At 44.1% G+C, this 25,709-nt stretch overlaps 2 protein-coding genes across 7 annotated transcripts in view; one reads left to right on the top strand and one right to left on the bottom strand.

Annotated features, from left to right (window-relative positions):
• Window positions 1-5,194, top strand: part of LRIG1 (leucine rich repeats and immunoglobulin like domains 1) — a 100,437-nt gene extending 95,243 nt beyond the window's left edge. The window contains exons 17-19 of one of the 2 annotated variants that reach the window (XM_026109742.2): window positions 594-740; window positions 1,847-2,155; window positions 2,336-5,194. In XM_026109742.2, coding sequence (XP_025965527.2) covers window positions 594-740; window positions 1,847-2,155; window positions 2,336-2,568 — 689 coding nt within the window. In that variant the 3' untranslated portion in view covers window positions 2,569-5,194. Of the gene's footprint in view, window positions 1-575; window positions 741-1,846; window positions 2,156-2,335 lie in introns of both variants that reach the window. The other variant, XM_064519174.1, reaches the window with a different exon arrangement.
• A 122-nt stretch (window positions 5,195-5,316) lies between these two features.
• The window catches only part of SLC25A26 (solute carrier family 25 member 26), a 95,718-nt gene continuing 75,325 nt past the window's right edge, over window positions 5,317-25,709 (bottom strand). For 3 of the 5 annotated variants that reach the window (XM_026110148.2, XM_026110128.2, XM_026110155.2), the window contains 4 exons: window positions 22,615-22,684; window positions 14,310-14,374; window positions 12,729-12,802; window positions 8,049-8,663 (listed from right to left, as the gene is read on the bottom strand). In XM_026110148.2, the coding sequence (XP_025965933.1) occupies window positions 8,567-8,663; window positions 12,729-12,802; window positions 14,310-14,374; window positions 22,615-22,684 (306 nt within the window). In that variant the 3' untranslated portion in view covers window positions 8,049-8,566. Of the gene's footprint in view, window positions 6,344-6,949; window positions 7,990-8,048; window positions 8,664-12,728; window positions 12,803-14,309; window positions 14,375-22,614; window positions 22,685-25,709 lie in introns of those variants that run through there. The other 2 variants (XR_003260752.2, XR_003260753.2) reach the window with 2 other exon arrangements.

Below are 25,709 nucleotides of genomic sequence, written 5' to 3'. Positions count from 1 at the left end.
GAACCAATCTAATTATTTTTTTCTGTAATACTGTATCCGAACTTGATATGAGGAGGGAGAAATCACAGTACAAAGTACTTCTGTGCTTGTTCTGAGTTACCGAGAGATCTTCATAATGTAATTCTCTATCTACTGCGTTTATGCGGAACAAGGATCTGTCTTTCACTTTACAAAGCTACCGTCTCCCACTAATAACAGCTTTTATTCAAGCAAACTACTTCAGGAACTCCTCAGTCAGGCCCTCAGGAGTACTTTTTTGCTAATTTTGGATTACTTCTTTGGCACCAGAGTTATCCACAGTTAAGCTCTACTACAAAATACATTAGCATGGCCTGTCCCTGCCTTCAGGCTTAGAAATTAAGTGCTGGGATTTTACAGTATTTAAATACAGCATGTTAGGAAGCAAAAGTTAAGCATTCTAAACTAAGATTATAAAGCATTTATTTTGTTAAACATTAGCTTAAAATTATCTATTATCTCCGTTGCTATTTTTCTCCTTTTCATTGCTTTTATGGTAGAAATAAGACTAACAGGTCATTCAGCTAAGAGAGCAGATGGTTGTAATCTTTAGCCAGATGGTTCGTTTGTTACAGGTATGTGTCAGACTGATGCTGGAAGGTGTCCAGATGTTGAAGCTCCCACTGTAGGTTGCAGACAGCCAAAGTTGTGTATCGGCTATAATAAAGACACTTGGAAAACTGAAGACATGGCTGATGGAATGCTTGTTCCAGATAAGACAGGTACAAAACCCATTAATCTGGAAAGGTATTTCATGTTTGTACAGATCAGAAAGCCCTCCAAGTCAGACAGCATTAAGACAAGAAATTGTTACCTTAAGAAAAAAGCCCAGAATGATTCTCAGGTGTGAGTACAGTAAATTTACTTTCTCCTGCTTGCTTTGATCCTCTATCAAACTCGGATAGTTTGAATTCAAGGAACCATCAGAAAGAGGCAGGCTAAGGCTTATGATAACCATTGCTTGCAGCTGGCTGATCAGTATTTGATTTTGAGCTATTCCTAAAATGTGAAAGTACTTTCACACTGGAGGTGTTATATCTTTCATAATCTTTAAAGGGTCTGTCAACTTCAAAGCTCAGCTTTTTTTTTCTTTTTAATTTAAAAGCTGTTTTGGGCACTATACCTGCTTCTCCTCTTTGCCAGTTTCTTGGGTTTTACACTCATACTTTCTTATTTTTAGGATGTGTTTTCTGTTCTCATGCGGTATTGTAAAATCCACAGAAAAACAGCCGGTGAAACAAATTTTCTCTCCAGGAGAAACTGTAAAATTGAATAATGGAATGCTGTCAAATGCACAAAGGAAATTAACTTTGAAAACTTAGAAAGTCTTTCCTGCTTGCCTCTCTGAATTCTGCTCATCTGTTATTCCCACTAACAGTAATAAAATACCTTGAGATAACAATATGATTTGACAGTGATCCCTTTAAAGCAGCAGCACAAAAATAACGGTAACTTGGTACTTAGAGTTAGAGGAAAGTTCCACTTTCTGTTTCTACACTGACTAGAAAGTCTGGAAAAGGAAATAAATACATATTTTATATTTAAAAAAGAATTCTTTGGAATGAACAAAAAAACAACCCAAGCCATTAATTTGAACTACCTTTAGCTATAGGACAGCTACAGAGTTCTGAACGATGTGGGTATTTACTAGCATTGTATAAAACCGAGAAATGTGTGTATTATTTAGTGAGAATGATTCCCATACTGCAGAGGGACAGACTAACTAAACAGAGCTGCCTTTTCCTTCCGCAATTTGTGCGCTTCAGCCCTGACAACTTCCAGCTGGTTATTCTTCATTTGTTGCTGTTTTCTCTTCCTCCCTTTAAAGGCTATGGCCTGCCGGTTGTGTGCACAGACTGCAGTGGGAGTACAGACAGCATGAACGTCCACATTTACCCCAAGGAGTCGGAGTACTACTCTGAGGGCCTTAAGACTATGGATAACACCTACGAAAATGCACTGAGCAGCAAGGAACGAAGTAGGAAGAGGGGTGCAGGCACCAGCCTTCTTCATCCTCAGCAGTGCAACGGGATTGCCAACAGCAAGAGGGTGGAAACGGATGGGACCCTCTACCCCAGCAACCATGACAGAATGAGACCTGCGGGCACGGCCAGCCCGCTGCTGGCAGACAACCATGGTACGTGTTTACTTGGGGATATCTTTTTTTCTCCCCAGAGGTAATATCAGTGCTTTGTTTTCTCCCATCAGTGACTTTAGCTGGTTGAAGGACTTGCATGATAGTGGCAGGGTTGGTTTTTTGAGAAGTGCTGGTGGGCTGAGCATCAACTAACCACACTGGGCCTTTGTTTTCCTGCAGACTCTTCACAATCGGTTGCGAAGCCTTCAGAGCTTAACAACCTTAATTTGGTGAGAGCTTCTCCAGCAGGAGGGTCACTTAAGCAACTGAACGTGCTTCCTGAAATTTCCCCAACACTACTGGATTTGCAGAGTGAAGTGGAAGTGAAGCAGGCTCTCCTGTCCAGCAGCTACGTACCCAAGTCGTGTGACTCCATTCATGAGTTTAAGCCACCGAGAAGATCGATGGACTGAGAGAACAGACTGCCACGTGCAAATTAACAAACATGCTATTACTTTATCTTTTTTTTTTTGCACAGAGTATATGGGCTACTTACTTCTACCTCAAATCTTGAACTGATGACCTGTCAAAGGCAAACAACTGAGGTATGAAAAACGAGCTTGTATGGGGAACAAACTCCTATTCGAGCGTCACCTGTTTGTATATATTTTAAAACTTCCCTGAGAAGTATGAAGCGTTCAAAAGTTGACTTGCATATGAAGCACATAAATGCAAGGGATTATTGTGTAAAGAGAAAAGTATTTGATACAATTGTATATAAGAGTTTTCATATATAAATATATATATAAATATATATATATCTTTTACAGAGGCTATTTTAATCTTTAGTGCATGGAAAACTGAATGAAATTTTACAATTTTGGCAATATTGTTCTCAGTATCAGGTTGCTGTTAAACTTTGTGAGAAAAATAATTCTGGTGCCTTAAATGCCTAAGCAGAACTTTTAAAAAAAACAGACTGTTCTAAAGGGATTGTCCTCTTTTCAATGGAAGTTCCTTTAAATCAAGTATTGATTGGGTTATTCAGCACAAATTTCCTTCCCCTTTGAAATTTATTGCACTTAACACATTTAAACAGAGATCTTCAATTATTTCAAATGAAGTTCATAGCAAAAAAACCCCAAGCTATTAGACATTACATAGCAACCTGATTTTTTTTCCTGTTTGTGGAAGAACTTAAGTTCTATTATTTTTCAGAACTGCATAAAAATTAATAGTTGAACTGTGACTGTGCCTATATGTCAGAGTGGACCACACAAGAAGCACTAGCTAATTCAGCCACTGTGCATAGCCCAAAACCAGACAGGCAAAAAGGATACCACGATTAGCGAATACAGTCATTACCAAAATAAATAGATCATGTGGTAAACTATGGGGTGGTCTCGTACCATGCAAAAACTTCGTAACAGAGGGCACTGTCTGCGCGTATAGGCTGTTACAGCACTAATCACCCACAGAGCTAAATTGCAGATGTCCCCCACATCCCGCCAATGGGTGCAGTTACACCTGTGTAAGGTGCATGTAATGATAGAGCCTGTCCCTGTCTAGCAGAAGGAATAACCCATACCCATGTCATGCACTTTCCCACCAATATAACTGCATCTATTCCAGAGTCGTTTTGAAACCAAGTAACTGTTTTGGCAACAAAAATAAAATCACACTCCTAAGCTGACAGCTGTACTGTTAATTCATGTGGTAATTCAACCCTTTTTCCTGCAACACACTATTAAGCTTTCTTGTTGAGCATCAGTACCCTGATCTGCAGCCAGACTCCTTGTATGAAATTATCTGCTTCAAATGAATCATGCTGCTTTGTTTAGCAATTCCAGGCTATTCATAAATAAATATACTAATTTAGAAGGGAAACCGTATAGCGATGGTCGAACATACTCTGCTAAAAGGAAATGTCCCAAGTATTTTTATGTGGTCTTTTAAGTTCATCCATGAATTGGGGGAAAAAAATACCCACCTTGGTCAAACAGGTCCTTGTCACTTATAACTTCACTATGAAGCTTTTTATTTATAGAAAGGCTGCTTTCTGTTGGTGTTGGTACCTGTGGATGGAGGACTCCTTTCCAGTTATTTGTAATTTGAGTTCTGCTAATATAAGGTTGCTAAACTCTGGTGATGACTACTTTGGGGAAAGGTTTATTAGGGGGGTTTATTACTTTTTTTTCCTTAGGAGCAACTCAAATGCCCGTTCCACTGAAGCAGAGTCTAGTAGAAACCCACTTTTGCTAATAGTACTGTGGCTAAAAAGCATCAGAACTAAGGGCAGAAACATTGCCTTTTCTGTTCAGGACATCATTTACAGATCTGCCAGAGTCCTGTCAAGCTTATGGGCTTTCAGTAAGGAGTGCTGCCTTCAATCAGGACCCAACGTGCCTGTTCATCTTATTAAAAGCTGGTCCTGTCCAACCTTGCCTTGAAGAGGCAACATCTCCCTTAAGAAAAAGACATCTTGTCTTTTGCTGAATAGCTTAAGATAAGTTTCACTGTAAACTAGTTGACTGAAGCTGACCTTGACGGAGCAAGGCATAATTTAGCCAGGTACCTGTCTGTATCAGTTTCTGACTATTGACACATTTGCACTTTGAGACAGGTGGCTAATTATGTTGAGTGCCAAGTTTACTCAAAGCAAAGGAAAGGGATGTTAGAAAACTATAAACCGAGCATATTTTTCCCTTTACTCAAGGGAAAAGCACGCTTCAGAACTGACTCACCAGGTGAAAACAGTGGAACTGGGAACATGGGGAAGATGGGAATGAATTAATTGACTCATTTTGCTGGCAGAAATGTCATCACCATTGAAGATATAAAGCATATTTGCCACATTAACATTTGAAAATAATGTTTCTGAATAAAGTTAACTGCCTAATGTTATGACTTCCACTAAATATGTGAATTTGCTGCTTCTAAGAGGCAATGTGAAAGAGGAAGTATTACTTTTGTGTACAAAGTTATTTATTTATTAGAAAATTTGGTACAATGTTGTACATTGAAAAACATGTAAGATATTGAAGTGTCTAACAAATGGCATTGAAGTGTCTTTAATAAAGGTTCATTTATAATATTACAGCTTTTTTGTTGAGAGTGAGCTTTTGGGAGTTTCAGTGGAAAATTAAATAAAATCCTAATCCATTGCTACACTCTTTTCTGTCTTTCTCTAATAAAAATGCAAAGTAGCTGCTGGTGAAATTAGACCCGCAGCCTTAACATTGGATACTGTAGATCAGCATGAGACTCGAAGTCTGACTTGCGGATGGGATGGAATTTGGGGGCTGTATTGAAAGCTGCAATAAAGAACTCAAGAAATACATTTCTAATATATCAAGTGCTTAAGTGTCTGGCAAGTGCCCTAATCTTGGCACTGAAAACTGAACAGATGGGGGTGTGTGCATGTGTGTTCAAGTATGTAAGAAAAAATGGGGCCAGGATTGCACCAGATTCAGCTGCAGTTGTGAACACGTCTGGCTTTTTAAGTCTCACCCCCACCCGTTATGGAAATTCCAGAGGCAGCTTCCGAGATAAGCTCAAATTGTTCCTTTAACTAAAATCTCAGTTCAGTTTCTGTATATTTAAAAAAAGAAAAAAAAAGTATTTCCTCTTCTAAATTATAACTTTGGGTATAGAAGCACATTTTCTGAGAATACTCAGATAACTCCCTTAATACATGTAGGAATTAAACTATTTTAAAATGGAAAAGCAAGAGCCTTTAAAAAGCTGGTGCCTGGTGTGAGAGCTAACTTTTTGTTGTTCCAAATTATCCCAGTAATGGAATAAAATCAGTTTTTCAGGTTTCCCACATAGCTAAAGCTCAAGCATAAAGGCATCAGGGAAAAATATCCAAAAACTTTTTTTTTTTTTTTAAGGTCTTTTTTTCCCCCATAGTCCCATAACTAAAAATTTCATTTTTCAGCAGGATTTGACAGATTGGTGCGTGCCGCAGAGCCCTCCGCCAGCGCGGCTCGTAGCCGGCGGCGGGGGGGCTCTCACTTGCCTGCTGCCGTTTCAGGGTGATGCTGTCCTTCCCGCGGCGGTTCGGGGTGCGGAGCCAGTCAGTCAGCGCACAGGACGGGGAAGCACTCGGTGTCTGCTGAAAACATAGTTGGTCACACAGTAAACAGCAACTGGCTCTGCTGGGCCAGCGTCCTCCACCTCACATGTGGCCAGGGACGTGTCGGCTGCAGTTGAGATGAGCCTTCAATACCTAAAAAAAACCCAAAACTATCGCGGTGTGACATAATGGTGGCGAAAGCGGAAGGCAAGTGTTTCCCCCCCCCCCCCGACCCCCCCCCATGACACCACAGCTGGATTTGCTTTTACCTCTAGTGCAGTGTGGCAATATCTGCAGTGCCACCAAATGGGGTTTTTTAAAGCTTAGCTTACTGACTGATGCTGCAATCTTGGCAAATGGGATCATAAGTAAAAGCTTTTTCTTTTTTTCATGCTGTTTTTTGCTCAGGAATTATAACGGGGCAGAGACAATAGAATTGCAAGACCCACACATACCTCTGTTAGGTTTGCGAAAACAATTTGCATAGTTAAAAGAATATGGCAGTAACAAAAAACTGATTATGCAAAGCTCAGGTAATGGAAAAAAAGAAAAAAAAAAAAAAAAACCACACTCAACCTTGGGCCCAAAATATAAGCGCAGCATAATTATTTTCAGCTCTAGCAATTAAAAATTCCAACTACAGTTCTAACCTGCTCATCTTGTTCAAAAAACTTTAGTAGGAAATATAACTTAGCTTTTAAGACAGTTAGTTATAAATCTTTTTTTCCCCCCAAATGCCCCTAAAATTGGGTCTATGCTATATATATATATATATATATATATATATATAGTCTCTCAATATAAAAAATAAAAAAATACTTTATAAAAGACACACCCTTAGCAGTGGTGGGAAGCACTGCTACGCTGTCCTAGTGGAATTAACCAGCCAATCTGGGACCTGGTTAAAAATCTCCATTTCAAGTTCTTTTTTTAAAAAAAGAGTCACAGCCTTTGTTCTTCATAGTTTATTAGTTTGCCTGCAGGTTAAAACACACGCGCACGCGAAACGCGGGGCTTAGCCGAACCGCGGGTGCTCCTGGCAGAGCAGCGGCCCAAGGACACGCGGCGCAGCCCCATGGGGGGCCCAACGGGCCTGAGCCCCTGCCGCAGCCGGCACAGAGCGAGGGTCTGCTCCCGACCACGCGCGAGCCCACCCGCCAAGACCCCCGCAGCCCCGGCCGACCGCGTGAACCTGAACCAACCTAATGCAGCACCTCTTAACTCCTCAGCACGGAGGCAGCCGAGCAGGGCGCTGCGGCGGGCGCAGAAAGCCGCCAGAAAGGGCTCACGGCGGCAGCCAGCTCCTTGCACACGCGTCCCTGCACAAGCACCCGCTGCATCTAACCACTTAGCCAAGAGGCTGAGGTAAACCTGGCCAACCACTTTGTTCTCAGCTCCTAGTGAAGATTTTAATTAATTGACTAATTTCAACAGTGCCTTTTCGCTGAGCGCCTCCCAGCACCAGTTTGGCTGCTACAGCTGCTCTTCCCGACCGTGAGCAACAGCCGAGGGTCGCTCTGCCCGCCAGCAGCTCCGAGAGCCCTTCGGATCCATCTGCGCTTCAGCCGGACACTGCGTGCACCCTCCCTGCCCTGCCTTCCCCGGCCTCCCGCCTGGGCTTCATCAGCTCATGCTCCTTCAGCTGCTGAGGGAGGAAGACCGAAAAAAAAAAGGCATAACCGCATCTCTCTGCCCAAGCACCACCGTTAAGACTCACGGAGTTGTAAAATAAAACAACCCCGTGCTTTTACTGGAGAAACGTGAGTCTAATTAACAAAGCTGCGGCGGTTACCACGCAGGAATGCTTGCTGTGCACCTGTAGGTATAAACAGGGATATAAACTTTCACAAATATGGCTCAAAACAGAAACAAATGCATTATTGTCTTTTACAAAGAGCCCTCCCAACCTGGAATATTTTCGGTGCTGTTGGAGTGCAACAGGCTGTAACTCTATCAGTCCCTGCCACTAACAGTAAAGCCCTGCCTGTGTTATGAGGCAGGTGTCACCGAATTATGAAAACTTGCTTTATTCCAGCCTCCCCGCTCAGCCCACGTGCTGGAGGTTTGCAAAACATTTCCCCTGCAGGAGTGCTAATAATGCCTTTTTCAGCCACCGTAATTAGCTGTTTACCCCCCAAATGTTACTTTTTTGGCACGACTCTCGCAATGACTTCACTCACTTTCCATGCAGGAAAATTTCATTTTTGGGAAATTGGATTATTTGAGGATTTACTTTTCTTTAACAGTGAAAGTGGCGTTCAGACCGCTGAGCAGCTGCTCCGAGCGCGGCGCAGAGGTGGCGCGGGACAGCCGCGCTCCCGGGCAGATCCTCTCCGTAGGCCAGCGGCTTCGGCAGCTCCTCCGTGACCCCTCGCAGCAGTCGCCGGGCCGGCTCAGAGCAGCAGTTGCCGAGTCTTCTCGTACGTCCCCAGGAAGATGAACCCTCCCAGGCTGATCGCCGTCATCCGCGGGACGACACCTGCAAACAAGCTGAAGGCACAGGAAAGGCAGTTTCAGCGGAGGGCGGATGCAGCGTGGCTGCCTGCCGAAGCTTCGGAAAACACAGCTAAGAGCGCTCCTCTCTCGCTGACCTCTTAGATCCCACCACACTGCTCTTTGAAGGACGTCGTCTGGGCTTTACTGACAGAGTACTCACAAGCCTTGCGGGTTTTTTAACCCCTCTCCTGTATTCCTCACGGGCAGAAACAAAGCTGCAGGAAGGTGCGGGCTGCTCCACAGAAAGAAGAGTTCAGAGAAATCCCCCCAGAGGCTGTGGACAGACAGGAAGCGTCCAGCACCCCGGCCACCCTCCCGACCTCGGCAGAGGAGAGCAGCGCCGGTGCCACGAGGTAAACTGAGGCGGGGCCCACTCTCAGCCGGGCGCTCCCCACCGCAGCGACAACGCTGCTAACGCAGCCGCTCCTCCGCAGCAACGTACGCGTGCAAAGCCGGGACCAGGAACGGCTGCACGTTCACCATGAGGATTTTAGGTGCCTGGTCCTATCGTCCTTGGAAGTTTATAGGAAACCAATGCAAAGCTGATTACTCAACACATCTACGCTCTTAGCTGGTTTCTTAACTTCAGGATAGACCAATGTATCCTCCCAGAGGATTACAGGCTGCCTTAGTTGTAAGCAAGGATTAAACGTTAGGCTTGACCCCATTAGGCATGCCCCCGCTGATCTCCGGCCCGCGTGGCGGGAGCCCTCGTGCGACACGCTCCGGCTGAGCGGCGAGGGGGACACCGCTGCCCTCGGCTTTCCAGGGGCTCCAGCGAGGAGCTTGTCCAGAGCGGGATTATGTGTAATTCCCCAGGAGAGCAGGACTGCTCTGAGTGCTGGGGCCGCGCGGGAGAAGCATGCGTCCCCGGGGCGCGTGGGAGTGCTCTGCTCTACCTCCGCACCGCCGCTCGCGCCGAGCCCGGGAAACCTCTGGCTGCAGCAACTCTGGTTTCTGTTGTAATGAGCTTTACTAAGAAGCCTGGAGCACACGGGCAGATGGAAACATTTTATGGCTTTACTAGACAGCAATTGGGTCTATTACCATAATGACAGCTTTAAAACAGAGTAATTTGTACAAGGCATGTATGGACAGAGCGCTGATAGGGTAAATCCTACGGCGCAGCGTCGCTCTCGAAACACGCACCATCCTTCCCAGCCGAATTAGACAGCCCTGATTACAGGAGCAACGGCAGACGCTCATTTACAGAACAGCCCATCTGAGGCACAGCTATTACACAAACAGGGGCCGATAACTGAGTTACCTAGAAGCCGCAGCCCTGGCAACATCTATTACTAAGCATCACTTCCAAGAATCCTGGCCCTGCGATCCCCAATTCCCTTCCCTCGCCTGCCCACCCGGCCTCTCAAGTCCATGCTTCGCATGTGCACGTGTTTCCATAGAAAAGAGAGCCGAATGGCTCAGATGCCGGCCTGGACGTGCGAGCCGAGGTCTACGTGAGGACTGACCCAAACTCCCGTGCATCGGCACGCCGACCCCACCGGGCCACACCTGCCTCGAGCAGAAGACGAGAGAAATGGCTTTTTCTGCTCTCCCCATCAGAAACCTGGCTGTGGTACCCTGCCGCTCCTGTAACGGGCTGCTCTCTACCTGCCTTGCTCTTCACTCTAGCCTAAGCAACCTCTACCAGCTGCTGGTGAGACCCAGCACCACGGGCTAGATGGCTCCAAGACTGCCTTCTCGCGATCAACAGCTGTAATAAATACACAGCACGAGAATGACTGGCAAAGAGTAAATGTAGGCTTTCAGGAACAGCTATGTCATACTTTCTTCAACCGCGCAACGAACGGCTTAGTAGCAGACACAGATCTGGGAACTGAGTTTAAATTCAAGAGTGGCGCCTGGCTGCAGGTGTGTTAACGCCCCGGGGTGCATGGGCCTTCCCCGACTTGGCCGGCAGGACGGTCCAGGGAGCAGCACTTCATTGCAGGGCTCCCGACCCAAATATGCATCTAGCCCTACAGTTCCAAAGTCAAAGGTAACATTTTGGGCTGCAACTCAGCAATTTAAGGCAAATTCTTTCTCGACAGAGAATAACCAGCACTCCTGTCTGAAGTCACCTTTTGGAAAAGGCCCTGCAGTGCCTGGACACAGCGTAAAGACGGGCCAGTGCTTGAAAAGGCTTCCTGTGCTGGGCCACAAGACCTCTGCATTACACTCTGGTCCAAAGAGGTGCCCACGCTGAGAAAAACCACCGCCTCTACCTGAACGCAGCTTTGCACTGGGACCACCTCACTCCTCTGAGCAGCTTGTATTTCTTGGAGCAGCAAGCCCTCAGCACTGGGGCTGCTTTTACGACTCACATCTGCAAGATCAGGCTCCGGAGAAGAGCGTGGTTAGCGCCCACCGCGCCACGCTGCCAGGCACGTTAAACCAGCACGGACCAGAAAGCTCAGCCGAGCAGCAGAGGTGGAGGAACAGGACTGCCGGGGTGAACTGCCAGCTCTGTCACCAGCTAAGCACAAGCTGGGACAAGCCATCTGACCAGATTTTTCCTATCAGTAAAATAACACTTGTCTTTCTCACCACTGAGTTGTGAATGCCACCACGTTCTTGAATGAAAAGCGCTCAGAAAAGATGCAAGTCTGCATTAATGCGAACGACTCCTTTAACCCCCTGATGAGCAAACAGGCAAACTGGTGCATTAATCTTATGCCTATTCTATTACTGCAGGCCTGTCTCTCTCTGGACAGAAAAGGATGCTGAATTTCTTGGCGCGAAGCACAAGGATTTACTAGGTGCAAAACAGGAAGTTGAGCCCTGTGCTCTGGTTTTAATAAGGTGGCAATAAGCAATGCATCTTTCTGCCCCCAGAATTCCTCCTCTTCGAGTACGAGATTTATTAGAGAAGCCATAAATCATTTCATGTTGCGACTGGCCAAAAAAGCCCGACACTTTTATTGTTTTTGATTAATAGATTTATAATTGGCAGCAGGCATGGCAGCCTCTGCGTTTATTTTTCCCAAGACTTTCTTCCTTTTCCTTGCAGCTGACGCAGCTTGGCCTACTTTACATGTTACTTTTTCTCCAGATCACTTATTGTTTTGATTTCAGCAGAATTGTGTTCCCTTTGGTCCTAGTCCATGGGTACTATCTTTAGGCAGAGTTTAATTTGGAGTTGTTTAGAAAAGGGCACTGCTGAAACACCCTTGTGAAAAGAACACAAACACACATTTTTATGTTCTGCTTTTGCCCGGGGAAGGGGGAGGGTTCCCCAGCCGAGTCCACACCAGGATGCCTGTTTAAGTCCAACACTCAACTCCTCAGCAGTAGAAGTGGCCTCATTTCTCCCAGTCCCCCTGAAAACATGCCCTAGAGCCCTTGGAGCAGTGTAGGACCTGCACCAGCTGGCAGATGGGTCACCTCATCGTCTTGAAGAAAGAGCCTTAGCCAACACAACTATAAAAGCAGCCTGGTGGGGGCATAGCAGCTGGATGGCTTCCTGGAATAAGTGTCCAGGAACTTCCTGCAATTTGTTTTGAATTATTTTCCACATGTGTAGAACGAGTATTGAACTTTTATTAGTTGTGTGAGCAGAGCTCAGATGTTAACAGAAAGCTATCTCCCACAAAGCTGAAAGGTACATGCTGCTTCAAGCATTGGTTTACGAATGTTGAAACAGCACCCTGAAAGCATCGGCCACATCAGGCTGATTAAAAACCTATGAGAAATTACAACAAAAAGCCCCAACTAAAGCTTCCAGAAAAACTTAGTATCTCCTCCAGGCCAAGGGCAGGTGGGACATAGGCCCTACAGACAGACGCACAGCCCTTACTCGTGGACTGAAGGAGCCTAAGTTGGCTGCGGTTGTTATTCTGTACTGGCATTATGAGTGGCCAGTAACCACTATGGCTCTCACACTTGAAGAGGGCACAGTAACATAAACGGAGCAGGTATCCATAAAAAACAGTAATAATCCATAGGCCTGTGACACCAATAGCACTTAAACATAAGCAGACCATCCCATCCTCCCCTGCATCCCAGACACATCTGGAGATGCAAGCACCTGAGATGTGCTCTTCAGCATGTTCTTACCCCGACAGGCCTTGTGTCCTCCAGATGCCACCGAGAGCAGCCAGAACATTCCCACTTGCATTGGTGGAACCAGCCTGCGCCACAAAAACAGAGAGACATTCCCTTCAGAAAACTGTTGCCGAGGAGATTTATTGAGCTTTATTTACTGAGCTCCCTGTTCCTGCTTAGTGCTACATTACAGCACTTCCAGAGGTCCTAATCAGTCTCCTCACCCCAGGCCCAGGCAAAGCTCACTGTCTCCAAGAAGGAGGCAAAGGACAGAAAGGGAAAGATCAAGGCACAGAACAAGAAAGCAATCGCTCCAAGCTCAGAGAGCTGATTAGTTACAGAACCGGGGCTCCCACCTCTTCCGCACTAGACTGCTCTATGCCCAGCAGCTGACACAGGAGTAAGACATTAATAAAAACACATTCTCAAAGCATTGACAAGTGACTTTGCTGCTCGCCGACTTCAAAATCTGATGGAGAGCTGCCTTAAGATTTACTAAAACAATACAAATTACAAATAATGGTTAAAAAAGAACATGAGCAGTGTATTGCAAGTGAAAATTACTCTGAGTGGAAAACAGGCCAAACAGCAGGACTACAGACTATTAGATTACATGTGTGATCTAGTTAGTGTGAGATGACTAACATAAAGATGCTGTTCGAAGGGTGTCAGATTATCTCAGAGCACCATCATTCCCTTACCCATGCTGACATGGTTGCTCAGGAGAGCAGCAAACATAAATGAAACCCAGTTCTTACAATTGTATCACACGCTCTATCCAAAGGCAAAAAAGCTGCACCAGGTATAACACCCATCAATGAGAGAGGCACGACATAATATCGACATGGTGGACACGGATGAGTGTGACTCAGCTGAGGAGGTGCACGTCATGAACAAGAAACATCCCTTTGCTGAAGGACGTGAGCAATAGGGCAAAAATCTGCACCTTGAAACTTCAGGATATCTGACCTGCGACCACAACAGCTCCTTTCAGGGCAGGAAAAAGCCTTAGGAACATTCACCCACTGAAGGCTTCTGGCTCTGTGACTGGTTAGCTCTGCTCTGGGTCAGCAAGGTACTGATGGGAATGCTAATGGAAACTCTTACAAGCAATCTTCCTTCTGCCCTAGTTGGCAGAACTATGCCACTATGATATCTGTGGCTTGAAATTTCAGGATAGAAAAATCGAGTGCCAAGCCCTCCTTGGGAAAGACACACACAATCTCAACTATTATCAAAAACAACAGAGGAATAAATCCCCAATGGGATGTTTAACTTTGGGCATCTGACCCTATGAGGATTTTCTCCTAAAGACTCTGCAGGAGATTCCAGAAGTCTAGAGACTAGCACAAGTGCAGGCCCTTCTCAGACAGCTCCTCTGGGAAAGGACAAGAAAAGCAATTCAAGGAAAGGAGCACAACAATTTCATAAGTTCTGTGCATAATGTCTGTTTACATCTAATCCTGTCTTTGAGGACCAGAGCAGAAGTCATTATTAATAGGTGCTGGATTTCATTCTGTTGTAACCATTAAGAAACTACGAAACTACGCAAGCCATTCACCTGCTTGTCTGCTGGCTTCCTCCACCACTTACCTTTGCCAACATAATTCTTGTCTTTGCTACATCTAGAGGTGTGGTGACTGCAGCTGCAAATCCACCTGAGCAAATTAAAACAGCAAACACAAGTGAGACATTGTTGGTTGAGTACGAATGCCACACTGCCTTTAATTCCCATAGCTATGGTCAACATTGCTTCATTATTAATGCCTACAGCATGTTTCCTCACTTCAGAAAATAGGTACATTTGTCAAATGTCTGTACACAGAGTGTTTTATTCCTGTGTGTTGACCTACAGAAAAACTCTTCTCTACTATTAACGGTAAATCTAAACACCCCTGTTGAGATTTGTGCTCTTTTGTCTCTGTACATATATTAACATATGAAGACCTTACAACTTAAGGGTAACAGACTCTACTTTCAGGGTAACAGACTCTACTTTCAATGTCTATGGACAAGCATGACAGAAAGAACCTGCTTACTCACTAGCAGAGAAAGAAAAATAAGCTCATCATGCTGTGCTCTGTCTTGAGAATTCAAGTGTGACCATTCAAATACTGGAAAGATGGAATGAAAAGAGAGGAAATATGCTATGCACCTGAAGCATGAGCATTTCAGGCCTGCTCACAAGACATATACATATACAGACATATATAGGCAGGATCTGGACTTTGAATGTTAGACCTGGGATTCTGTTCCTAGAAAAGACAACAAGCCAGTGCCCGGGATGGTGCTCATCTCCAAGGAAGGAGATCAGCTCCATTTCTGAAAGTAACAACCTGGACCTGCCCAAGAGTTTTGACATTGTCCAAAGTCTGCTGCCACGAGCTCCCACAAGTGTCATCCTCTCCTCGCAGGCAGTTTTATTGTCTGTAATCGATCCCAAACATCACCCTTTGAGCTCATTACTTTCACTCAGAGCAGCCAGCTCAGCTGTGGCTTTCTTACTGAAAGCCAGAAATCTCAGGCTTGTCCCTGTGCACATCTCACCCATAAATTTGTGTATTTCTCCATATTTTAACCCTGTGGCTACAGCCGCGGCCTCTCGTGCTACTTAGGGACTAGGTTTGCTGCTTTTTCTCCCAGGCTCTTACTCCCTTTGCCTTATTTCTCCCATCTTAAAATTAACTCTAATCTCTCTCCCCTTCTTCTGTTCTCAATATTTTAAACAAGTAATTCATGTTCAGGAAGAGGTGAAATGAAGGAAACAGTTAAAATGCAGGAGCAGCCCAGCAGTAAGTGAAGCCAAGGGAAGAAAGGAGGGAAGACAAGAGAGACTTGTTTTGAATCTCTCTCTCTTTTCTTCCCTTCTTTTCTTCTCTGGAGCTTGTATAAATCCTGTGTCTGCTAGAGTGGGGAAAGAAGTGGCTCCAAAGGCTGAAGCCTACACAGTATCCAGGGAATATGCTAAAAATAATCTATCTTCTGTTCCAAGTTTTATGGAATGTAGAAAAATTGATCTCTCTTCTCTTGGGATGGGAGGATGCATTTTTTTTTAAATCTGTAAAGTAATGAAAAAAAATCCATCTTCTCCACTGGCTGGTGTTTTTACCTGTATCCCCCCTCCCTCAGTCATTTAAAATAGTAAAATCCTGACTTCTGTCAGAAAGGGGGCTGGGCCAGCTGGCACCCTGTCTTGACTCCCAAGGTTAATTAAGGAATGCTCCATGACAATTTAGGACATGCAGGACGGCAAACAGGCGACTCCTTGGACCTCACACAAGAATGCAGGGAAGGGGAGTTAACCAGCAGCCCCAAGCGCCTAGCTCAGAGCAAGCGCTTCTGCTCACAGAAGGTTGACCCATCAGTTTCACTTTGCCAGAAGCTTTCTAGCAGTGATACCTCATGAAAAAAGTAGAAAAATGGGTTGTACTCAAGGAGCCAACTCAACAACCTAATTCCTGCCCATTCTTGGACCTCCTTTAAGGACAAAATTCTTTTCAATGTCAGCCAGTTTTTGACTAAATGACCCAAAGGCTTTGAGAGAATGATATGGTTAGAAACTTTGGTACTCGTGTCAGTGATGTATTTTTAGAGTAGGAAAAATCATCTCCATGGAAAACAGTGCATTTACAAGTTTGGATGCAGAAGCCTTTCCTTTGCTCACAGAACAAGATAAAATTAAACAGTGAACCACATGGCTGCTAGTCTTGTATCAAGCAAAGACCTCAATGCCTTGCTCAGCTATAGAGTTGACAGCAAAGATCTCGATACATCACTCAGCTATAGAGTTGACAGTAACACTTTGGTAAGACTAACTTATTTTCCTTATCAGACCCTGGCAATTTTTTCAAGCATTCAGTCCTAGGAGTTTCTTATTGGCAGAAGATTCAATCTTGGCTGATAGAAGGATTAGAAAAAGTACAATTTATTCTGATACAATGTTCCCAAACATTCTTATCTGAAAGGTTTAATCAAGGCTGATTAGGTTTTCATTTTTTCCCAGCTAATATCTGGATCTTTCAAGTTCTTCTGTTGTTAACATTTCCATGTTTCTTTTTCTGTCACTGGGAAGTATTTGGTACAGACTTACCAATCAATTTAGAATGACAACAGCAACAATAAAGTGCTTCATAAGCGCAACAAGCAGCAAGATAGTGACTAAATTAAATGCAAGTTTGTATACGCTCGACAAAAACACAAGCTTAAAACTAGCATTTATTGAGAACTATGTGTTATTGAAGGCAATGAGTCTGAGAAAAATAATTTGCTCCATCCTTAACCCTAAATGCCCAAGGTGGTTTTAGACTGACCTCCTCAACTTTATTGCACACATATCCAAGAACAGGCTACAGCTTGTGAGGGTGGGACTGTTGAGTCCCACCTACTTTAACCAAGTAAAGAAACTTATTACAATATGACTGTTCCCAATCATCAGACTAATAAAACAGATACAAACTAATGCAGCAGAGTCTAATCGTTCAAAATAAGAGGGTGTGCACCAGATTGTCCAATACACAGGAAGGCCCAACAGATTTTCTTTAAAAGCTCTGACACTTATCTAGTCCAATCCTGCCATCACCAACTCCTCCAAGAGTTGCCACACAGGGCTGGAGTCTGCTCAACTCTGCATCCAGGAAAACCAGATACCAAAGTATTGCGAGGGGGAAGGATCAACCACATCCAACCATACATTCCTATTCACTCTGGCTTCTCTGAAAAGTTGACAAAAAGAAAAAGACACCCTTCAGAAGCAGTCTGTGCCCAGATGGACTCACTGGCTAGCCCCGACTCACTCACTGACTCACTCTTGGAGAAGGCTCCTTCTTTCCCTTGTCCTAGAAGGACCAAGGGGTGACTTGGTCTCTATGGGTTGGCATAAAGATGGATTTGCACACAGGGAGAAAGCTCTTGGCTTGTTAATACTTCTAGTAGAGTGATAAACTATTCTAATGGGAAAACAGAGCCTCACGCAGTATTTGAAAATCCATTACCTGCCTCCTGAAAAGTTACATAGACACTATACTCACACATGTCAACTGAGCAGCCTAAACTTTCCTAAGAGCAGAATGCTAAACAGAAAATCCCTCTGCTGTGCATACTTCCCCAGTGACCGGCTCTTGGTGGAAGCGATAGTGACAGATACCCGCTAAACCAAAGCCAAGCAAAGAGAACAATTTCCCTTTACTGGCCGCTAAGAGGAAAAATTCTTGAAGACTTGGATATTATCCTATTTTCCTACTGGCATTTTCTACCCTATCTAGCTGTCATATTTGAATAAAAATTGAGAAGCATCTGAATGAAGTGAAATACTTGAGAACAATGTATTGCCCTAAGTCCTAGCAGTAAGGTGGCTGCCTGCACAATTTGCTGCTGTTATAGTAAAATATGTCACTGGTTCTTTCAAACACTCCTCAGATGAGATCCTATGAAGGGAGGAAGGCAAGTTCCTCTTCAGTTCCTGCACCCTCTTTTTTCCCCTCACCACTTTAACTTGTTCTCACCCACTCTAAAGGGCCCAGGGAACCCTCCTGGCCAGACATCACAGGAGTTTCTCCTGATTCTGACTTTCTGTTATTTAGCTTGACCCCAGCACCCCTTCTGAAACATCGGCCCTATTCTGTAGGTCAAACCTGTTTTGAGAGATATAAACTTGTACTGGACTATTAAAACGTATTTGTTTGAATCAGCTCACCTTAGGGAAGGAAAAAAAAATCCAGATGACCTGTATTATTGCCTGTCTTCATTACTGTTTTCTGTACTGCTATCTGAAGGTTCCCCAGGTCAGATTCAGGACTGAATCCCAAATTATGGTTGAAAAACTGAGTAGCATCAGGTCTGACATTACCCTACTAAACCTCACAACATCCTCTTATACTGAGTGATTTCTAAACTCACAGATAGTCTTTCTCAGAACTCTTCGCTCAATCAGTTCTTATTTGAACTTGTATTTTATTGATATTATGTTAATTTTTAAGGAGAATTTTATCCTGGTCCTTTATGACTGCAGGAATAACTCCTGATAATGATAGAGCAAAGCCACCCAGGAAAGAAGCTCTCCAGATTTGAGCAAAAGTACCAACAGACAAAGCACTTCTGTGATTTTAGCAATTTAGATTTAGAAGCATGGTCCAAGACAACACTGAAGGGAAGTCTGGAGAACTACTCCAAAATTTATTCAGAGCTGTAGAGTTAAAGAGGCTTTTAGACACAGCATGTAATCTTGTCAGAGTTAATTAAATCAAAACAAAAAATGATGGGAAATCTTCTCCATTAAAGTGCAAAAAGCTCTTGTTAGTGCTTTATTATTTACTAGGCTTGCACCTCCATTCTCTGTCTGTGACTCTGCCACCACAGAGCGTAAATTATTAATGTTAAGCCACACGTTCTGGGAGAAAGAGGGCGTCTTTAGTAGAGACAATTTTCAATTGTGTTAAATTGACACTCAGGCTCTTTGACAAGCAGGAGCTGCCCTACTAGTTTAGGGCAGCGTTTTGCTCTCCCAACAACAGTCAGCAGCTGACAGCAGAATTTCCTTGCCATGGACCCAGCTCCATGGAAGATGTATGAAACCTGCCAAGATGCCTCTCCTGGGACAATCTGCCCTGGTACCGTTCAGGGGCAGAACGGGCCGGCTGCGCCAGCCAAGCCCAAAGACGACTTGAGCACCAGGCACAGGCAAAAACACTTCTGGCCTGTCTGCAGCACAGGGGCACGTTTGCCTCACCTGCCTTGAGCCTGTCAAAACCTCTGCCCAAATCCGGGCTGTTACCCAAACAGCTCAGACACAAGGTTGGTTCAAAAACAACCTTAGGCTTAAAATATAATGCAGATCTACCCTTGGGTTCCTCCCCAGGTGCCTGCTCAGATATCTCCTTCTCTCCTAGACTGTTCCAAACTTCTCCACTAGTTAAGACACCAGAGATGATGATAACGCTGGACAAGACCTCCAGGGATTAAATTATTAACAGATGATACAGAGAGGATTCCAAATCTCTAACTGATATTTATGCTCATCTCTATTATGTTTCTATAAAAAGCCCATGGATTGCATACATATATTTTACACATCTGCACACACCAAGGAAGAGTCAAGCCTCTCACAGCACTTTGGCTTAGGTCACTGCCATTTCACAGGCATTTGGGATAGAATTCAATATATTGTTGCTCTCTGTTCCGTCTTTGCCAAATAATCAATTACGATTTCGCTAGGAGCTAACAAGCACACACAGACACACGCATACATATGTGCACGCCATACAGGGAAGCCAAACAAGACTTTTCTTTCAGTTTGTTTCAGCTTATTGCCCTGCCCCTCAGGACTCATAATATATTTTTAGAAAGTACTGAATTCAAGCAAAGAACACAGTAGAAGAACGTCTGTATGACTTCTCCATCCCACTGCTACCACGGTGGCATTTGATATTATCTCTGTGTTTAAAATTTGTGTTCTGGATAACCTCCTTTCCTTTCAAGGTTTATAATGTGGTGAAACGATTCTGATGCATACACACATTTTATTTGCAGGGTACTGGGGGCGGGGGGGTTGGGGTGTGGAGAGAGGGATAAGGAAGAGTTTGATTTATTTTTCGTTCCCTTTGTTTGAAGCTGTAAGTAGGTAGTTACTGTTTTTTTAACTGTGGATTCCATCTCCAGTAGGTAGGAAATTATTTTTCCATCTCCTCCACTCAGCAAAGGGGCTGAATACTTTCAGTGCAACAGAATGGATGCAGTGCCTGATTAGGTCAATACTGGACCTGCCTATCACATATCTACAGAGGGAGGGAATGGAGATAGAAGAGTAAGGTTCTGATCCAAAAACAATTTAATCTTGAGCGTTTCGAAGCAGGCTCTCAGAGGACAAATGATGGAAGAAGTTAAAAATACTGCTGTTGGAAAGGAAAGAATGGGGAAGGAAAGAACAAAGAAGAAAAAGCAGGGTGGAGGAAATGAAGCTAGAGGCATAAGGTACTATAGTAGAATATATCATCACCAATTATAACATGATCTACCAAGACTCCAATTCTCCAAAGATTTCTGCTTTGGGAATAGTTCCTCTGAAGTCATTTAGGCTGCACTGTCTCATCTATCACCACCACAAACCTGGAAGTCTCTGTGCTGATTCAGAACCTGGTGTCTCCCCAAGCACAAAGCGTTAGGTCTCCCAAGCGTGTGCCAAAGCGCAGCGAACCGTTCATGCATGACTGTGCCTCTGGAAGCTCCTTCTGCAATATTTCTACTAGAAAGTGAGCAGACACTACCAAACATCCATCAAATAGTAGCAAGTCCAAGCATAACTGGCCAGAATCAAGATGTACACAGAAGGAAATGGACACACCGCGCTAGATTTCCAATTGAGGCTCTAAATTGGACTTCAGGAAACTACTCCTCAAGGCCTTGGGTAAATCAGATAAACTTTCCAGCTCTCTGAACATGCCTGAAAACAGGTTTTGTATCAATATGACTGTAAAAAGATCAGAGTTAAATTAACAATCCCCTATCACACCTGCAGACACACAGATTCCATTTTAAAGCATTTTTCATCTGATAGATTGTTTTGTTTCAAAACAAAAAGGATGCTCTGTTTCAAAATAAGCGCTCTGATTTTGTTTGCACTGATGAAGGCAGTATGAAATCCAAAAGTAGACCAAATCTTAGTCAGAATAAAAGTCACTTCCCATTACATAAACTTGGAAAATAGGGCTGGATGAGACTACAAAAGATCATATAATATATCCTCTCCACCCCAAAATAGAATCAATTCTACCTAAACCATTCCCTCACAGCTTGTGTGCCTGCTCTACTAAATTGTGTGCAATTAAAGCAACGACTCCTCTCTTCGCATGTGTACGCACAGTGCCTATCAAAGTGAAGCCTCAATAGCTTAATCTCTGCCGGAATTCTGCTGCTATTAATACTTCAATTCCCCTAACAGAGCTTATTTTTAAAAATTATATATGAAGTAATGGCTCTGATTTTGTAAGTCATCAAAGAACAAGCTTTGCTTTTGATAATCTCTATTTCAAGAAATGCTATAATTTCTTTTTTAACAGGATTTATTTTTTCCACATATTCTGTTACTGATCTGGAATCTTAAAAAGTATTTTAGCTTCTTGGGGAAAACCTCTGGCTATCCATCTCTAAAGTACTAATCTGCTTTTTCTACTACGACAGTTGAGTCTCTCCTCCAACTTGTCAGCTATACTGATGAGTCATTAATTGATTTTTTTTTTTTTTTGAAACATCTACAGTAGGCTAAAATGAAGAAAGAAGCCTCCTGAAGAATTCAATTAACTTCTGGCTTGTTTGGTAATAAATAGTGCAGTATTGTATTCTGCCACTCTTTATTCTTGCTCTAGTGTCTGGTGATTGCCCAGATGTTTTGTCCTTCTTTTTTTTCTCGCTGCGGAAGGCTTTTGCCTTGGGGCTGGTGCAGTGCTAGCCTCTGCTCTCCTGACTCTAGTTAATCTACCCGGCTGTCAGAGCCGTCACATGAACGGTGAATCACGGCCTCTCACTGCAATCACTTCAGCCCCTGGGGAACTGCTCGGAGCAGACAGCTGCACAAACCCGCACCCAAGCAAAGTTCCCCTGGATGAGCATTTCACAAATCAACTTTGAAATAATCGCAAAGCCTGACTGACAGGCCCCTGGTTTTTAAATAACAGAAATTTGTCAAAAACAAATTGGTTGTCTTTCAAACAGACACCCTGTTTGAGTCTTTTTTTCCCCCCCTTCTCTTTCCTTTGCTAACCTTCCTCCTTCCAAACAACAACTGGATCCGTTTTCTTCTAAACAAACTTGAATTACAAAAGAATGCTGTTCTGCTATACTTAATAGATTTGCACATTTTTCCCTTTCTTCTTTAGTCTTTCCCAGTATAGCATATAATCCTTTGCACCTGCAAAAGCTCCACAGACTGCTGACTGCCAAGAATCCACCACGTGACCCTGCTTCCACGACCAGAGATCCTGTGTTTAAAGAGAAAGGAAAATAAAAAGTTATTAAATGTTTGAATCTATCTGATCCCCATGTGAGTTAACTCGGAGGATGGGAACTTAAGTGAAAAGCTATTTTTGTGGCATTTTTCAGTGATGTAATAAGTGATTTTTCCCAAGGAACTTGTGTACTCGAACAAGCAGATGGAGTGAGAAAGATGTCTGGAACTGAGCAGGGCTTGAAGCAAATTGCTTTCAGGGATTTCATATGTATGTATTTAAGCCTGTGGCCATGCAACTTTGCAAATATTTTGTGAATTTATTTTCTTTTTGGCAGATAAAACAGTGTGAAGCAGACCACGGGGGGGGGGGGGGGGGTCATGCAATATCCAGTACCAGTTCAGCCCAGTTGCACCAAACGCCCCCATGTAGAACGAACGGTCCCTGGCTCCATGAGGTGAGAATCCTGTTTCCCCTCCTCTACACTTTGTAAACCAGCCCCTTCCGCCTCCCTCCTCCCCAAAACCATCGTTAAGAAATTACTCTTATCACTCCCATTATACTGCAAAGCAGGTGTGTCTCTGCTTTTCACTCGGCGTCATTAGGGACCACACACCCTCCTCCTCTCCACCGCTCCCACACACCATGCTCCAATCCACTTAATTCATAACGTCATTTAAACATGCACATTTAAAACCACTAACACCAGTGGTGCCTTCTAAAAACAAGTATTAAGGATCAAGTCAAACATTGTCTGATGAGCCAGACTGGTATCAGCAACAAAGGCCAAGGCGTGCTGGGACGGTGTTTTTTATTACACCAGCTACGGTCACCTTGTTCTCTCCTCCTCCTCCCACACTTCATCTCCCCCTTTTCCGTCTCCTCAAACGCTTAACGGTGGAAGTTCTCTGGAGCAGGGATTTCCATTTTGTTATGTTAAGAAGAGCGCTTAGTGCAAAGGCATGGGATCTTTGGCCCTTCCGAGCCCTACCGCAGAGAAATCAATAACTCTATTTTATAGCTGTGGCACTATCTCACTTTTTTTAAAGCTGTATTATTTCTATGCTATAAAATATTCTTGAAAGCAACCCGATAGCCACGCTAGGCTGAGATCTTGCTCTCAGCCTCCCAACCTGCAATATGACCACAGTCCACTGGGGCACTAGGATTCTTGCTTCCCTTTTTTGCTGACTCTTCATTTAACGCGCTGTCCTTGCGACTCACATGTTCCAACTTGGCTGGTGGTTATGCTTCAGCTGAATGTTTTAAAAATCAAACTGTTCAAAAAACAATGGCCAGCCACAGCGATGTTTGGTATCTTGCCACAGCTAAATAGCTGCAGCTCTGCTTTACGAAAGCACTAAAGGGCTTTCAGTGTCTTTAATGCTAGCCATTCTTTTTCCTGGTGTTTTCAGTATGTGTTGCTATTCTGCTGTCACCCGCAGCAAAAACTGATTTTCATCTCATAAATAAATAAATAAGGATTCATAATTCTTCAAACCCTTAAGCTGCTTTTCTGGAATAACTTACACTCTTTGGACATACTGTTTTCTTGCAAGTTGGTCCTGCAGTAGGACACGCACATCCATAAGACAAAGAGAACTATTTTCCAAAACATCTAAGCATTATCAAAGCATAAATCCCATTTTCAAAATCCGCCCTCCTAAAACTTAAGGTGCTTTAAAAAACTCAAATTGAAAATTGGGATTTAGAAGTTTAAGTGCTGGGGTTGCTTGACAGAAAGAGAGCAACTGGGTTTTTTAATTAAACATTCCCCAAGTATATATACATCGCCGACTAGACCCTGGAATTCAGAACAGTTATTTTTGTTATGCAAAAACCACTACAGAAGATCTGCTGGAGGACTAACAGGAAAGCTAGAACATTAACGTAGACTTCTATGGCTTTGCCAGAAGCCCAGCTTGGCCTCAGTCAGGAGAGGGTTTATGTTAATGACACTGCCCAAATAGGAAGCAAAAAGTGATTCCTATTTGTTGGCATGCAGCTCTGAAACCTAGTTTCTGATGGAACCTGACTTCCTAGTACAGTTCTGCACAAAGAGCCCCTGCCAAGCAAGGCAAACTGATGAATCCCCATCTGTTCAGCTTGCAGATTGACAACAGGTAATTGCAAGAGTCTTGCAGTATGGAAAATTGTTTAGAAGGGTGGAGCTAGGAACAGTTCAATTAAATTAGGCAAAAGGGGAATTGAGGCTGGAGAACAGGAAGAAAATTCCCCAACAGTGAGGTCTATTGAACTGTGGAGCCAGTCTCCCCAGGGAGGAGAGGAAAGCCCTCTCCTTTGACTCATTTAAAAATAGACTGGAGAAGGCACTCAAGATCGTTCTGTAGGGAATCATCCTGCGTTGGCAAGGGCCAGCTGAGATGACCTCATGCATTTTTTTCCATCTCTGATTTTGGTGATTCATTCGGAGTTCCAGACCTGAACATGTGAAGCACAGAAGAGGGGAACGAGTGCAGCAGCCCAGGAGGAGGGGAAACCGAGAGGAACGAGTGTCACAGGGCCAAGAGGACAAGCAAGTCCCCGGCCCACGTTCTTCCTAACCACACTCGTGCTGCGGGCCAAGCTGCGTGCTGAAGGTCACACATGTTTTGTCTTATAGCCCAGGGACCCACTAATTGACAGGGCTTTACAGTAAGATGGGCTTGTAAGGTCTTTAAAAACATTTCGCTTTGTGCTGCACCTAGCACAATACAGAGCAAAGCATAGAAGCTATTACAGGCTCGAAAATACAAGTAAAAACTAGTTCCTGGAAAGAAATACATGCAGTTATCAAAACACTGACTTCTGCTTGAGAACCCGGGCGTAGTGCCTCGGTTACGGCTCCACTACCCTGGATGCCGTACCAGCTGGGAGCAGCTTTCCCCAGTACCCCGCGACTCAGCCCGGGCAGGGCTGGGAGAGGTACCACGCGATGGGGCTGAGGCCACGCGGCAGACCAGTGTCAGACGCAGGACTAAAGCCCATGTTTCCTGACTCCCCGTTCAGAGCCCCAGAGCGGGTTAAGCACGCGCAGAGGTGCCTGCAGAAGGCCTGC

Source organism: Dromaius novaehollandiae, chromosome 12 (genome assembly GCF_036370855.1).
Source record: "Dromaius novaehollandiae isolate bDroNov1 chromosome 12, bDroNov1.hap1, whole genome shotgun sequence".
Taxonomy (NCBI): domain Eukaryota; kingdom Metazoa; phylum Chordata; class Aves; order Casuariiformes; family Dromaiidae; genus Dromaius; species Dromaius novaehollandiae.
This window is presented reverse-complemented; position numbering and strand designations above follow the sequence as displayed.